Source organism: Argopecten irradians, chromosome 1 (genome assembly GCF_041381155.1).
Source record: "Argopecten irradians isolate NY chromosome 1, Ai_NY, whole genome shotgun sequence".
Taxonomy (NCBI): Eukaryota; Metazoa; Mollusca; class Bivalvia; order Pectinida; family Pectinidae; genus Argopecten; species Argopecten irradians.
The window spans coordinates 63,933,717-63,951,161 of record NC_091134.1 but is presented as its reverse complement, the minus strand read 5'-3'; the positions used below and the strand labels follow the sequence as shown (position 1 = coordinate 63,951,161).

General features: G+C 34.0%; 1 protein-coding gene across 1 annotated transcript; it reads left to right on the top strand.

Moving 5' to 3' along the window:
- Positions 1 to 3: 3 nt before the first annotated feature.
- LOC138304971 (ATP synthase subunit O, mitochondrial-like) lies at positions 4 to 16,471 on the top strand. Its single transcript, XM_069245392.1, has 8 exons — positions 4 to 116; positions 6,015 to 6,059; positions 7,396 to 7,506; positions 13,370 to 13,442; positions 13,944 to 14,003; positions 14,773 to 14,885; positions 15,203 to 15,289; positions 16,227 to 16,471. The coding sequence occupies exons 1-8, from the start codon at positions 90 to 92 to the stop codon at positions 16,338 to 16,340; spliced, it is 630 nt and encodes a 209-aa protein (XP_069101493.1). The 5' UTR covers positions 4 to 89; the 3' UTR covers positions 16,341 to 16,471.
- The last annotated feature ends 974 nt before the right edge of the window (positions 16,472 to 17,445 follow it).

Genomic DNA, 17,445 nt, shown 5'->3' with positions numbered 1-17,445 from the left:
CAAACGCTTCGTTTCAGTATTGATTCGCTTACAGCTTAAAACGTCTATGTGAACGTGAGTCAGTCACCGGCCTCTGTCTACCAACCAACATGGCTTCTTTAAAATTTGGACAGGGGGTAAGATTTTTTTCAGTTTTCTGGCCTACTTGTGCTTGCTATTGTAAAATTGTGTTATATAAAAAGATACTAAATGATTCAGTTTTCAGGTGAACTATGTTTGTAATGTTTCAACCTCAAGTTAGTTTGTACTTTGACTGTTGGAAGTTTGACCTTGCAATACAAAATCACATGTACAGTGCACTGTAGTTAGCTGAAGTTCTGACTCTAAAATATGCAGGGTGTATACTATTCATATTTTTTAATTTTTTCTTTTTAGAATATTACAATTTACATTTTAAAGCCAAAAATTCAACACATGTGACAAAACTGGCAAAGGACCTCTTTCACCAACAATGGAAATTTGCCCACGAACCAATTTTATCAAAACTAAATGTTACATGTAGCAACATTAATGCAAACCCTTGAAATATGTTTAAAAAATTCAAAAGGTCCCAGGGGCCTGTGCTGTGACCAAATTAATGTTGCCCAGTAGAGGTGTATGACAGGGTTCCCTTTTTGATCCAAAAAGGTATCAAAATAATGTTTTATGTCATAAAACTGTATTATTTTCTGAAGAGTATAAATAATTACATATTATGATCACAAATATGTAGGCAAAATGTGACAAATAAAATTTTGGCTACATTTTAAAGACAGAAAATATCGAAATTTTGGGTGTTATTTTCGGCCATGTCAATTATTAACAATGGTGATTCACCCACTTCCAGTTTGAGTGCACCAAAAATATTTTCTAAAAAGTTGGCTCATTACCTGAAGTAAATATTGTGAAAATTTCAGAAAAATTGTGGACCGGTAAATTTGTCGTTTAAAGGTTATAATATAGCAAGGTCTATTTTTAGCAGTATTACACCGTGGTCGCACCACGGCCCTTTTCAATCTTAAAATTGAGAAAACAAAGAAAGTAATTTCTTAATCTTATTTAATACTCATTAGTTACATTAAATGTAAAGTAATATATGATTTTATAACCTGTATATTGTAGAATAATCAAAATATTGAATCACAATAACAAAGTATTTCGGAATTTTTAGGGCATTATCGTTCATTTTTCAAGCTAGATGATGGTTGCAACTGCATTCTCAGATATATTCTTTTTATTTACGGCTGAAAGGCATATAAAGTAAAATAATAACAAAATTTAGAAAAAAAATGGGTTGGAGTAGATTATTATGTAAGAGAATCAAGTTTTTACCAATTTTCACACATCCAGTATATTAGTACATATATATGTATAATGTTGTTGTTTTCAAAATATTGTGCTTTCAAAGTGTTGGCAATGGCATCAAATCACCCCATTACATACACGTTTTTGTTTAAAAAAACATATACAAATTGATTTTTTTTTCGTTCAAAATTGTATTATTTTTACTATATTAAGTATTTCTTAGCAGTTTAATATTTAGATTGTTCAGAACATTTTGTGATCAATCAACTGAAGTTTGATTTCAAGTTTTTGAATTTTTTCAGAATTTTCATGAATTCCATAAAGATTAACTAAGAATTTTTTTTCAGTTAAAAAAATAACAGCATCTTTTATGGTTAATGAAACAGTCAAAAGTTTTTGAGGTCCACAGTTTTATTTTTCATAATTAGCTTTGTGTATCGTAAACACATCATACTATCAATCAAAATGGCATAAGGTTTATTATTTCAGGTATTAAATTTTGATTTTATAAGAAATTGTTATCACAACCTGCATTACACATGTCAGGGGGATCCAAATAAATAAATTTATACGTGACACAAAGCTAAGTAACATAAAGTATATGCAATACACTGCATTTAAATGATTTCCAGTTTGATCAGACACTCTCATTTCCTGTTTGACTGTTTCTCCATTATCTCTGTACGATTAATACCATATCCGCCAATTAACATTTTTAGAGATGTTTTTGTCCATAAGGATTACTTCAAAATTACTAATAAAATTCAATATAATTCAAATCTCAAAGTCAGTTTATATAGTATGGAATTAAACGGTTTCATCGCCACACACTCTTTACCACGGGGATATACACCATGTACATGTACTGTGATCGAAACCTTTCTTCTGTGTCAGTAAAGCTGTTTAAATTTGTTTAATTGAATTCAAATATGATTATTGAAAATAAAGATACAATCACGTTTTGATGATCTACTTACAGATAACGTCTATTTTTATTATTAAAACTGCTACATTCAGTTAGTTATTTTGCAAGATTAAAGAAGTATTTGCCATTAATGTATCTAAATCTGAAATGATACATAAATGAGTTTCCCGACAAAATTAAACTTAAAATCTAAAATAATACAATATGTAAAAGTGATGAGATTTACATTTGTTAGCATGAATCAACATAAATGTTAATCTATCAGAAGTGTAAATTAGCCCTTCAAATAATTGAACTACTGTAGGTTTGTAACATGACCCAAATCACCTGGTAACTCTTCCCTCTCAAACCACACAGTTACAGAATCCCATTTTAATCACTCTTTTCACTGTAAATATGCTCTATAATTACAAAATAAATCATTAGAACAGGACATATTAGTGAAGCTACTTCAAATGCAAAACAGCTTATTGTGGTCATAAAACACCCAAATGTTTTGTAATTTTGATTATGTAAAACTTAATTTTTCTGCAAAGTATCACTAAATAAATCAATTTGAAATCATATCAAGCGTTACAGATGAGTATTGGATTATACATTAATGTTGACACCGTTACATTCTTGATTAATGATCCAAAATAAGCATATTCATAGAATTATGTAACCTTATTAAAAATAGACCTTGCTATATTATAACCTTTAAACGACAAATTTACCGGTCCACAATTTTTCTGAAATTTTCACAATATTAACTTCAGGTAATGAACCAACTTTTTAGAAAATATTTTTGGTGCACTCAAACTGGAAGTGGGTGAATCACCATTGTTAATAATTGACATGGCCGAAAATAACACCCAAAATTTCGATATTTTCTGTCTTTAAAATGTAGCCAAAATTTTATTTGTCACATTTTGCCTACATATTTGTGATCATAATATGTAATTATTTATACTCTTCAGAAAATAATACAGTTTTATGACATAAAACATTATTTTGATACCTTTTTGGATCAAAAAGGGAACCCTGTCATACACCTCTACTGGGCAACATTAATTTGGTCACAGCACAGGCCCCTGGGACCTTTTGAATTTTTTAAATGTATTTCAAGGGTTTGCATTAATGTTGCTACATGTAACATTTAGTTTTAATAAAATTGGTTCGTGGGCAAATTTCCATTGTTCGTGAAAGAGGTCCTTTATTTTCCATTCTTAGCACTCGAGTATTTCAATACATTTACTGCAGTAAATGGAATGCTTCCTGCTTCCATCAGGTTGGGGAAAACCACTAACTTGAATATTACCGGGTATACGCAAACTGGAGTATTATACCCCAATTGGAGTATGGATTTGTTACTAAAAAAAGATAAAAATGCTTTAAAGTGAACTTTTCCCAAATATTTTTACAAATAGCATTTGTTTAACTACATGAATGAAACAGATTACAAATGAAAAATTATTCATTTGCATGTCGAAAAGTATTGAAAATAGATGCAATACTTTGAGAAAAGTTGCATCAAGTTACTAAGTAACAAACGCCTCTACTGCATAAATTTTAGTAAAATGTACTTCATCTTGGCATATATTAATGCGATTTTTTTCAGCGATTTTGGCTATTTTTAGTAACAAATCCATACTCCAATTGGGGTATGATACTTTAGTTTGCGTATAATACGCAAGTTGGTGGTTTTCTCCGACCTGTCCATTGTTGACACTCCTACTGTAGATTCATTCCGAGATCAGCCGACATCAGCCGTTCTGGCATCTCTCAACTATTTACTTCCTACCTTGTATATAGTTTTACATATATATTTAAAAAATAACAAAAAGAAACAAGTTTTAAATTCTGCGCCCCCCCCCCCCCCTACACACTCCAGGTAATCTTCTTTTTCAAAAAGGTCCGGTGATATTGAAAGAAGAAGAAAGGATTAATAAGTGAGAAGCAAGGATTAATAAGTGAGAAGGATTAGTCACTGTATCTTTACACTACCAAATACCACGCGAGATGCCTATGAACCGGGAATAAATACCATTTTTCTAAACAATACTTGTCTTATTGAGTCAAACAAAAAAAACCAATGTAAAGTTAATCCAATTTCACAAAGTTTAGTACTTTAAGGACGGAAGATTTAGAAGAAATGTCTAAAATTTTCGGTAAAAAAATACGAAAGCTCCTGAAATGACAGCACGCTTCAGAAAGTAAGAGGGTAACCCTTGCACACGCAAGCTACATCAAAGGCTGCGCGGGCGGATATTAAAGGAAAGTCGGACGTCGCCCAGTGTCACGGTCAGTGCACAAAAACAAGAGCTCCTGCGTTGTTCTTGCCCAAAACCCAGCGTGACTTTTCCTTCTCATATACATCCTTAAACAGGACAGTGCTCGAATACTTACTTTATTTTTCGCTTTTCGATTCTCTTGTTCTTGCGCAATATGGTGCATGATAATTGTGGTATTTGTTGACACTTTCCTTCTGCCAAAAAATGAAAATGAAAAGTAAAATATTCTAAAAATAATTAATTATGTTAAAATAGCATAACGTCTCTTCTTAAATTAAAGAATGATAGCAAAACATCTCTTCTTAAAGAAAAATAGCAATTGCAATATGTTTTTGATCTAAGTAAAGAAAAAATGTTAATTTTTCAAGTTTGGTTCACTTCCAGCCCCGTTAAAACTAAATAGACCAGAATAGGTAGAAAACTTGTCAAAATATGATGTTTATTTTTTTATTCGGGTGTATGATCATGAGGACTGGTCTCTTCCGTACTCAAATTCCCCCAACCCATCCACATTTTGACAGTGATCTTTGACTCACTGTCGTAAACAAACCAAGGTGTGAACTTAATTTTAATTTTGTTGAAAATATTAACCATAAGTCTGTCCTAAGTTAATTATAAAATAACACAAACTTCAACCATTGCTTATTTATAATTACTATTTTAATTTTAACCGCCAAAATCTATGTTTTTTGTTCGAGCATGGTCAAGGGAGTCTACAGTACGTGTTACCTGTTATATTTTACCTCTACATGTAGTTAGCTGGTTCCAGCTAGTTGTGGTGCGTTTTGTAAAATAACTTAAACCAAGCAGTTATTTAAAGCTATGATATGCAGTTGCAAACTTGAAGTAATGGTACATACTCGTTGGTTTGACTAAGGGTATGTTGAAATTTCAAAATATAGTTACTTATTTTTTTACCCAGTTAAAATAAGAAAGCGATTAATTTAGAGGAGCTCAGCCTCACTTACTGAAAGTTAACTATAATTGAAACAGGTGTCAATTTCATGAGCAATAAGCCCTGTGTAGCACACATTTAGTACTAGTAGTACTTATACATTTGATATGGGGGAGGGTGTTGTCATCGTCGACGGAAACTCACAAGTCACCGTTCTACGTTACAAATGGAGGGCGGTGACTGCACTACACTTAGTTGTATCTATTGGACTGTTTGCAATTAATAGCCCAGATATATAATGCACTGTGGAATAGGACTACATTTACCACATTCCATTTTCGCTGTAATTAGTGCCCCTCTCCCTATAAGTGTCCTTTCCCTTTTCTGGAGAAGGAATTGAAGTTGTATAGATGCCCCCATCCCATGGATTTACAGTGCCCTAGTTAAGACGAGTACACAGGTAATACCCATTACCCCTACAAATATTTGTATTACTGATCAACCATCAAGTACAAAACAAGAAGAAATGGAAAGCTGTATTTACAGAAGAATGTCTGTAATGTTATTACATGTATTTGTTTGTGTGATAAATAGTAACAACTAGTGTAATGAATAAGATGTTTGTGGATTTTGACAGGTGAGGCAGTTTAGCACAACAGTTTTGAAACATCAGATGATCAAGGTAGGTACAATATTATCATTTTTTGATAGCATAAGGACAACCAAAGGCTTGTCCCTTTTTGGAATTGCTAGTACTTTGTACATAAGCTTCTTATATCCAGACAACTTTTTAAACAAGACTCTTGATGTAACTTATTTTCAAAATCGGAAATATTTTAGCTTCAAACTTAAAAGTTTCAAGAAGGAATTCCAATATAGATTAGGACAGTGATTGATAGGAGACAGAGTCAAGTTTTTGTTGTGAAAAGCGTGAAACATGATTTCACATTGAAATTGTTTAGCAAATAAGTATGTAAAATCATTAAAAGTGGTATCAATTTAATGCATGTATTATATGATTGAGCAAAATCTTAATTCTAAGTTTGTTTATGATTCATTAGAGATTCAGGTATACAATTGAAATGAGGCATGGGTAGCAGACAACTATCGGTGGGTTAGCAGACAACAATGGATAGGTTAGCAGATAACTACCAACAATGGGTAGCTAACAACAATGGGTTGCATACAATAATAAGTAGATTAGAAGCTAGCTTCCAGCAATAGGTAGTACAGACAACAATGGGTAGCAGACAACAATCGGTAGGTTAGCAGATAACAATCAGTAGGTTAGCAGCTAGCTACCAACAATGGGTAGCAGACAATAAAGTGTAGTACAGACAACAATAGGTAGTACAGACAACAATCGGTAGGTTAGCAGATAACAATCAGTAGGTTAGCAGCTAGCAGATAACAATCAGTAGGTTAGCAGCTAGCTTCCAACTATGGGTAGTACATAGTACAGACAACAATGGGTAGGTTAACAGATAACAATCAGTAGGTTAGCAGCTAGCTTCCAACAATGGGTAGTACAGACAACAATGGGTAGCAGACAACAATGGGTAGGTTAGCAGATAACAATCAGTAGGTTAGCAGTTATCAGATAGCAATCAGTAGGTTAGCAGCTAGCTACCAACTACAGGTAGTACAGACAACAATAGGTAGTACAGACAACAATCGGTAGGTTAGCAGATAACAATCAGTAGGCAATAGGTAATACAGACAACAATGGGTAGGTTAGCAGATATAACAATCAGTAGGTTATAATTTAGCAGCTAGCTACCAACTATGGGAAGTACAGACAACAATGGGTAGCAGACAACAATCGGTAGGTTGGCAGATAACAATCAGTAGGTAAGCAGCTAGCTACCAACAATGGGTAGCAGCTGACAACAATCGGTAGTAGATAGCAATGAGTAGTAAAAAATAACTCTTAAAATAAATTTAGAAATGTGAAACAATCAAGCAGAATTCAGAAATCTATTGTATTATTGTAAAGTTGCTAAAATTGGTTGTTTTAGCCTCCAGTCCAGGTTTATGGTGTCGAGGGAAGGTACGCAACAGCCCTTTACTCTGCAGCGTCCAAAAACAAAGCACTCAATGCAGTAGAAAAGGATCTCGGCTCTCTTGCAGTAAGTATAAACATTTCACTTCATTTGTACTTAAAATTATTAATAAATTATTAAAATTATTATTGAATTCAACAGATCACTGTTCTTTTTCAAATTCCAGTACTAGCATATCAGTTACTGAAATTTTCTTTAGAGTAAAACTTTTCAAATCATTCATGAATAATTTCTAGCCACTATCTGATGATGTTGGACTATTCAAATTGCCTTTTCGTCAGTGGTCTGTCTGTGATCAGTCCTTCTGTCCATTAACATAATGTGCATATAATGCATTTTTGGACCATCTTAGATTTTGATAGTTAAAGTTTGTTATCGCTATTTCTCAGAAAGTACTGAAGGGATAATTCTCAAAGTTCATATGTTGGTTCCCCTAGGGCCCTAGTTGTGCGTAATGCATTTTGGGATCGATCGGTCAACAAGATGGCCACCAGGCAGCCATCTAGAATTTTGATAATTATGTTCCCCCAGCGGAGTTGGGAACTTATTGTGTTTGCTACGTTTCTTATTATTATCATTCATCTTGTTCCACTAGTTCTTCTTCTGGTTCTTCTTTTTTCCGTCGCGACTTTGTGCAACCATTTTCTCGAAAACTATCATGACATTTTGTGAGGTCATTTCTGGTGACCTATGGATGTGCCGACTGGGTTTATTTTTTCCGACCAGCATCCAAGATGGCCATCACAGCCTTTCATTCTTCAAAATTGAACTGCTTATAGATATTTAACGGTCTAATTTGCCTGGAATCGTTTTCAATATGTACTTTAAATCAGATTCTACATTTTCAGCCCACCATCATCAGATGGTGGGCTATTCAAATCGCCTTTCGTCCGTGGTCCGTCGTCCGTCTGTCCGTTAACAATTCTTGTTTCCGCTATTTCTCAGAAAGTACTGAAGGGATCTTTCTCAAATTTCACATGTTGGTTCCCCTAGGGCCCTAGTTGTGCGTAATGCAATTTTGGGATCGATCGGTCAACAAGATGGCCACCAGGCAGCCATCTAGAATTTTGATAATTATGTTCCCCCAGCGGAGTTGGGAACTTATTGTGTTTGCTACGTTTCTTATTATTATCATTCATCTTGTTCCACTAGTTCTTCTTCTGGTTCTTCTTTTTCCGTCGCGACTTTGTGCAACCATTTTCTCGAAAACTATCATGACATTTTGTGAGGTCATTTCTGGTGACCTATGGATGTGCCGACTGGGTTTATTTTTTCCGACCAGCATCCAAGATGGCCATCACAGCCTTTCATTCTTCAAAATTGAACTGCTTATAGATATTTAACTACTGGTCTAATTTGCCTGGAATCGTTTTCAATATGTACTTTAAATCAGATTCTACATTTTCAGCCCACCATCATCAGATGGTGGGCTATTCAAATCGCCTTTCGTCTGTGGTCCGTCGTCCGTCTGTCCGTTAACAATTCTTGTTTCCGCTATTTCTCAGAAAGTACTGAAGGGATCTTTCTCAAATTTCACATGTAGGTTCCCATAGGGCCCTAGTTGTGCATATTGCATTTTGGGACCAATCAGTAAACAAGATGGCCGAACGGCAGCCATCTTGGATTTTGATAGTAAAAGTTTGTTACCGCTATTTCTCAGAAAGAACTGAAGGGATCTATCTCAAATTTCATATGTAGTTCCCCTAGGACCCTAGTTGTGCATATTGCATTTTAGGAGCGATCGGTCAAGAAGATGGCCGACCGGCGGCCATCTTGGATTTTGATAGTTAAAGTTTGTTACCGCTATTTCTCAGAAAGTACTGAAGGGATCTTTCTCAAATTTCATGTGCAGGTTCCTGAAGAGGTCTAGTGCATTTTCGGACTTATTTGTCAGCAAGATGATCGACAGGTAGTCATCTTGGATTTTGATAATTGAAGTTTGTTACTGCTGAATATCTCAGAAAGTACTGAAAGGATCTTTCTCAAGTTTCATATATGTAGTATGTAGTAAAAGTTTGAAAAGCAGGGAAAAGATCCCTCTTTCTGTTGTTAGACATAGATCATTCTTTGGTGGGCACCAAGATCCCTCTGGGCTTGTTAAAGTGAAAAATGTCATAATTATGAGTAAAAAAAACAAATTTTGTGACTGTTTCTTATTTTCTAAAAACCAAAACTCCCTGGTCAGCAGGGATCGATTTTAAATTTAGGTCCAAGTTCATTTTTGTTGTATTTTTTAAGTTGTAGATCATACTGTTACTAGTTGCCATAAAACTAATTTGAGGTAATTTTTTTGGGCACATTTTGCAGACCAGGAGTCAAGATGGCTGCCACGGCATGCAATTGGTCAAAAATCAAAATTGAACAAAAATGAACATGGTTGAAAACATAAATCTAATACAATTATAGGCATGACTGTGCCTAATATATTAACTTTAAATGATGTGGCATTTCAAAAAGACTTTTTTTCTGTGAAATAAAATTTATTTACCATTAAAACAATGTCACATCATCATTCAGGGGAGGTCACTCTTGTCAAATTAAGCGCTGTGGAGATTGCGGGAATTTTATGTGACGGCACCCATTAAAGTTTGTTATCACTATTTCTCAGAAAGTACTGAAGGGATCATTCTCAAATAACATTTGTAGGTTTCCCTAGGGCCCAAGTTGTGCATATATACAATCTACTGACCTTTGGGACTGATTGGTCAACAAGAGAGGCTGACAAGTCACCATTTTAAATTTTGATAGTTGAAGTTTGTTACCACTTTTTAGGTCACCTGACCTAAAAAGATTATTCTAATCGCCTTTTGTCCGTCGTTGTCCGTCGTCCGTCGTATGTCCGTATACAATTTACATTTTCGACTTCATCTCAAAAACCGCTGAAGCAAATTCAATGAAATTTTGCACAAACCTTCTAAGGCATAAGGCCAATCAAAATTGTGAATTATATGGTCCCCACCCCCCTGGGGGCTCTGGGAGGGGCAAAAATGGTTAAAATAAAAAATCTTCTTCTCCACTCACAGATGTGATGGAATCAAATACTCTTCACATATAGAAAGGTCTAAAGGTCCTTTACAAAAAATTGTGAATTATATGACCCTTGGGTCTCAGGTTTCCCCTTGGGGAGGGGGTTAAGTTTTCTATATTTTATATAGGGAAAACACAATTTTTGAGCATTTTTTTGTCATTTGTAAAAGGAAATGAGTCAAGTGTTGTCAGAATTATCCCTATGAAATGGCCATTGAATCCTATTAACAAATTTTCCATGACTGACTCCCAGGGGCCTCAAGGGTTGGGCCAAAAAGGGTCAAACAAGCTAAAACTTCAAAATCTTCTTTTGAAATTCTGGTACTGGTAGAATCAAATACTCTTCTGAAGTTCATAGATGGAAAGGTCTTAAGGTGCTTTACAAAAATTGTGAATTATATGACCCTGGGGTCTCATGTTTCCCCCTGGGGAGGGGGTCAAGTTTATTATAGTTTATATAGGAAAAACACATTTATGAATGTTATCTGCTTATTTGCAAAAAGGGTCAAATAGGCTAAAACCTCAAAAATCTTCTTCTGAATTCACTGGTTTGATGGAACCATACTCTTCATACATTGGAAGGTCTTAAGGCCCTTTACAAAAATTGTGAATTTCATGGCCCTGGGATCTCAGATTTTCCCCTGGGGAGGGGGGGGCAAATTTACTATAGTCTATATAGGAAAAACACATTTATGAACATTATTTGCTTAGTTATCCCCCGCCCAACGAAGTTGGCGGGGGATATACAAATGGGTTCCGTCCGTCCGTCCGTACGAATGGTTTCCGGAGCATAACTCTAAAACCAGTAGGGATATTTCCACGAAACTTCATACACACATTGGTCTTATGGTCTAGTAGTGCCTTTTGCTATTTTTAGGTTTTCATTTTTTGTATTTTTCTGTAACCATGGAAACATTGCTGAAAATATCATATTTTTGTACCAGGTTCGTTTCCGGAGCATAACTCTAAAACCAGAAGAGATATTTCCACGAAACTTCATACATACATTGGTCTTATGGTCTAGTAGTGCCTTTTGCTATTTTAAGGTTTTCACTTTTTGTACTTTTTTCTGTAACCGTGGAAACATTGCTGAAAATGGCAGATTTTTGTGTAAGAATCGTTTCCGGAGCACAACTCTAAAACCAGCAGAGATATTTCCATGAAACTTCATAGACACATTGTTCCTATGGTCTAATAGTGCCTTTTGCTATTTTTAGGTTTTCATTTTTTGCACTTTTTCCGTAACCAGGGAAACATTGCTGAAAATATCATATTTTTGTACCAGGTTCGTTTCCGCAGCATAACCGGGGAACCCGTTGAGATATATGCACGGAACTCCATAGGCACATTAGTCTTACGGTCTAGTAGTGCCTTTTGCTATTTTAAGGTTTTCACTTTTTGTACTTTTTTCTGTAACCATGGAAACATTGCTGAAAATGGCAGATTTTTGTGTAAGAATCGTTTCCGGAGCACAACTCTAAAACCAGTAGACATATTTCCATGAAACTTCATAGACACATTGTTCTTATGGTCTAGTAGTGCCTTTTGCTATTTTTAGGTTTTCACTTTTTGTGCTTTTTTCTGTAACCATAGAAACATTGCTGAAAATATAATATTTTTGTAGCAGGTTCATTTCCGGAGCATAACTCTAAAACCAGCAGAGATATTTCAACGAAACTTCATAGACACATTCTTTTTATGGTCTAGTAGTACCTTTTGCTATTTTTAGGTTTTCATTTTTTGCACTTTTTCCGTTACCATGGAAACATTGCTGAAAATATCATGGTAAATGGTAAATGTTACTTTGCAAAACTCCACCCATCTTTGTGTATATAGTCTAATATATATGTCAAGGCTGTATACCTGATTCAACAATTGCAGCCCCGCTCTACTTGAATTATACTCCATCTTTTTTTAGCTCAACTTCCTTTTTCCTGTTTTTTTTTTTCATACACATAAGTCTCCACAATCAAACTTACTTCAGCTTTGATATCTCCATTGGCGGGGGATCTGAATGACTATATTCTTGTTTTAATAGGAAATGAGTCAAACTTGGTTAGAATTATTAGCCTGAAATAGCATTTTAACACCATATCCATATTGGTCCTGGCTGACCCCCAGAGACAAGAGGGGCGGGGCCAAAATGGGTCATAATGGCTAAAATTTCAAAAATCTTCTTCTGAATTCACAGATTTGATGGAACCAAATAATCTCCATAGATTAAAAAGTGAAATTTATAAAATAACTGACACTGACTGACTTCTAGTTTGGTTTTGTTGTTTAACGTTAGCAAAGTAAATTTAAGCATAAGGTTTGGTAACATAATACACTAACTATCAAAATGAAAAACAAAAAATAAATTTTTTATTCAAAAGTTCAACTTTAAAGTTTATTTTAATTCGTAAATAATTTTTATAGTTTTGAACCAACTTTGCAATGCTCTTTCTGTAGCAGCACTCAGGTGACCGTCAAGGCCTCTTGGGCCTCTTGTTCTCAGAAAGAACTGCAAGGAAATGTCTCAAATTCCATATATATATATATATGTTCTCCTTGGGCTTAGGTTCTCCTAGTTGTGCATAGTGCATTTTGTGACAAATCAGTCAACAAGATGGCCAACAGGCCGTCATCTTGGTTTTGATAATTGAAGTTTGAAAAGTAAGAGAAAAGATACATCTGACAATTTACATAGATCAGTCTTTGGTTGGCGCCAAGAACCCTCAGGGATATCTTGTTATCTTCTATTATTTATTTACATTTGATTGATAATTGCAATTATACAAATTGAATATCAATTCAGATAACAATATTACATGTACTCTACTACTCTTACTATACTAGACAAGAACTTGAAAGCAGTTTTAAGAAAAGGTCTGACTGAATTTATGTATTTTTGCATTTGCAGAAGATGCTTTCCACAGACATTAAGTTCAAAGATTTTCTGTATGACCCAACTCAGAAAGTTCAGGACAAAAAAGGTATTCAATTTCAGGAGAAAACAAAAATCGATTTTGCTTTAAATATTGTGTATTGAAAATTTTGTACAAGATATTTCAAAATATGAAAGACAAAGTAATGATATCAAAATGTTGTACAAAGTTCTCCAGGTAAATTTGAATTAATGGAATTAATGTTTAATGATGTATAACTTTCTCATGTACAAATCTGAACAGGTAATTAATTCAAGAAAATGCTAACCTCAAATCTCATATACATCCACAATGAAAAGTAGATGGGGGCATATAGCATTTCATATTTCATGCCATCCCATTTATATATGTAGGGGAGTACCAATGTCTTACATATCTAGTATGAACAGTTTTCTATTTAAGCTGAAAAGCATGGGGGAGGATCAGTTAGTATGATATAGTTCAATATGATTGAATAAATTACTTTTATTTTCCTATAAATACTATATATTGTAGTCTACAATACATTGAATTACAATGTTTCATTTTGTTTCCTTTTTGACTTTTCAGTTGTACTCAAAACAGTAGCAGAAAGAGGAAAGTTTTCCGAGATGACAACAAATTTGTTTGGTTTGTACATTTGGTACTTTTTATCTATTCCTGTACATGTACCCTTGTATTCAATACGGACAAGTTTTAAACTTGGGCCAGGAAGTTATCTATTATTAAAATGTGCTAAGTCTGCTACATGCCATAATTACCGTTCTACCAAAATGTATTTCAATTTGTATGATATTCAATTCAGATGTAACAAAATTAAAAGATACAGAATAAAGTAATGAAATTTAATAGCTTGTTAAAATGTTTCTAGAACTACGTTTCAAGGATTTATTTCTGAAATAATACCTGATTTGGAATTACTATAAACATGAAATTAACAAAATATTGCAAAATTTCTATATGAAAAGAAGTCTTTATTAAGCTCCAAATGAAAACCCCCTAAAACCCCCTAAAAACTCTTTCAATAATTGAGCATAGTGAAATGTTAACATATAAATAATCAATTGATACATTTCCTATTGATGGATTTGTACCAAACACGTAGACTCAAATATGGGAGATAATTTATACAGGAACATGTACATATCAGTATGATGCATTATTCTTATTTTTTGAAAGGCTCATATATATACTAACATAATTTCTCCGCTTTGATTTTAGATCATATGGTACTAACTTCAGATATTCTGTTATTTTTCACCTGTTGGAATCAAACAACACACATCATTTGGTAGCTGACACACAATATGTAATGTTATTAAAGGTCCTTCAGAGATTTTAAATCTCAGAAGTAAGCTTTGGGCTATTAAAAAGGTATTAAATGTCTTCTGTTTTATAGGAGCCATGGCAGAAAATGGACGACTAAACAAACTTGGTGCTGTTGCTGATTCCTTCAGTACCATCATGGCAGCTGAAAAGGGACTAGTGACATGTACTGTTACTGTGGCCAAGGTCAGTAACAAAAACAAACAAGTGGCTAATCCAAGGGCATTGTCAAGTGCCGGTCTCATTCCAAACATGGATAGTGAATATTCATAATTTTATTTGGGAATTCTTAATCGCTCAGGAATCACTTAATAATATCTTTAATACAAGAGATAGACAGTTTAAAATCTGGATGAGTAATTGTGAACAGAAATTGAGAAACTGATGACAGTATGATATTTAATACAGGACCTCTATTTATTTTTATGACTCTATATTTAGTTTACAACTTCCTCTTGGTTTGTATTTTCTTTAGGTTAAAAATTTTCTATTGATATTTACAGGCTCTGGATTCTTCTACTCAGAAAGAATTGACGAAAATTCTGTCAGGCTTTCTTAAAAAGGGTGAAAGCTTGCAACTATCGATGAAAGTAAGTGCTCAATGCTGGTTATCAATAACTTTCCTGTGAAAACACAGTATTCTTACAGAGTTATCTGCCCTTGGGAGTTGGTATCAATTATTATATCATTAATTTGTGTAAGGAAATGTTTGTAAAAAAGTTAACAATCATTTAAGGTTTCCAAAAATAATGTAACAATCAGTATCTAGTCCCAGTTTTCTATTCGGTCATAAAAATGTACATCTGTATATAAATTTTATTTCACTTTAATTTATAGAAATGTATGTATTTTGCCAGTTTTATATAGCTATAAGCTGTAATAGCAGTAAATAAGCATGTGCCCAACCTGCTGAGTGAATTGGAAGTATTGTCTAATAATGTTTACAATGTTTCAATAATGAGATGGATATAAGATCAATATTCAAAATTAAAATATAAAAGAGGTTTTAAAGATGCTCCACCCCGACAGAGCATAAATGATATTCATCATCTGAACAATAATTTGTGTTTAATCGTGTATATTATAGTCTAATTAACACAAACAATAATATAAAATAATTTAGTTCGCCTTTGGTGCATGCGCAATCAGTACTTCATTTCATATAGGATATAGTGCCAAGGAATTTTTTCGGGACGCAATTAATTATTTTTCATATTTTTAACTTGAAGAAAAATTAGAAGCTCAAACTTTTCAATGGTGGTAATGGTGTAAAGTAAGTAACTTTTGTAACCGAAGAAAAATACTAAATCGTCTGCTTCTGTTTTTGATAGCGAAAAAATACCATTTGTCAGCGGTGGAGCATCTTTAAGTGAAATGGCCTCATGGTTAATTTCTTGTACACAATGCAATAATAAATAGTATGTAATATGATTTGTGTCGCCACATATGATGTACTAATGATTTTAACATACTTGACTGCATATGTACCTGAGATTGTACAAGAACATTTTGTTTTCCTCTGACCAGGTTGACCCCACTGTGATTGGAGGTATGCGGGTAGATTTTGCAGACAAATCTGTGGATATGTCAATGTCCTCCAAGCTTGGAACGTACACCAATATCATCAATCAAGCATTGTAACATCTATAGACTTGTTTCCAGTGTGTTGTATGCTTGTTGAACTAAGACAAAAATGTTTGAAGATTCTCAGTGCTAGTGGGAAAACATGTATATTAGATTCTACATGATTAAACTTTATTATAAGAAAAAAATGATTTGTCTTGTTATTTAGTTGGAATGTGCAGAAACAAATATAAGAGATTGGTAACTCCACCAATTTTACGATTGGCAGATAATTATCCCAAATTTGCATATTACAGAGTTATCTGCACTTGCGGGTAGGTATTGATTGTGACGTCATGTGTTTGGGAGCGTAACGTCATAAGTTTCGGAGAAAACGACGTGAATTGTACTCGCAAAATAATGACATCACAATCAATACCTACCCGCAAGAGAAGTAACTCTGTAATGTGCAAAGACGAAATAGTTAGATACAGGAGGTTAACTTTAATATGTTATGAAACTTCAATAATTTTCAGATGGTATAGATACGATTTGGGGAAGAAAAAATATTGTTTTGATTGATACAAAATTGTTTATAAACAAGAGATCCAAGAGGGATCTTGGCGCCCACCAAAGAATGATCTATGTCTGACAATGGAAAGAGGAATCTTTTCTCTGCTTTTCAAACTTTTGCAAACATACTTACATATAAAATTTGAGACAGATTCATTCAATACTTTCTGAGAAATAGCGATAACAAACTTTAACTATCAAAATCCAAGATGGCAGCCTGGTGGCCATTTTGTTGATCGATCGATCCAAAAACGCATTATGCACAACTAGAGCCCTAGGGGAACCTACATATGAAATTTGAGAAAGATCCCTTCAGTACTTTGTGAGAAATAGTGATAACAATCTTTAACTATCAAAATCCAAGATGGCTGCCTGGCGGCCATTTTGTTGACCGATCGGTCCCAAAACGCAATATGCAGAACTAGGGGAACCTACATATGAAATTTGAGAAAAAATCCCTTCAGTACTCTCTGAGAAATAGCGATAACAAACTTTAAGTATCAAAATCCAAGATGGCTGCCTGGCGGCCATCTTGTTGACCGATTGGTCCCCAAATGCAATATGCGTAACTATTGTCCTACGGGAACATACATATGAAATTTGAAAAAAG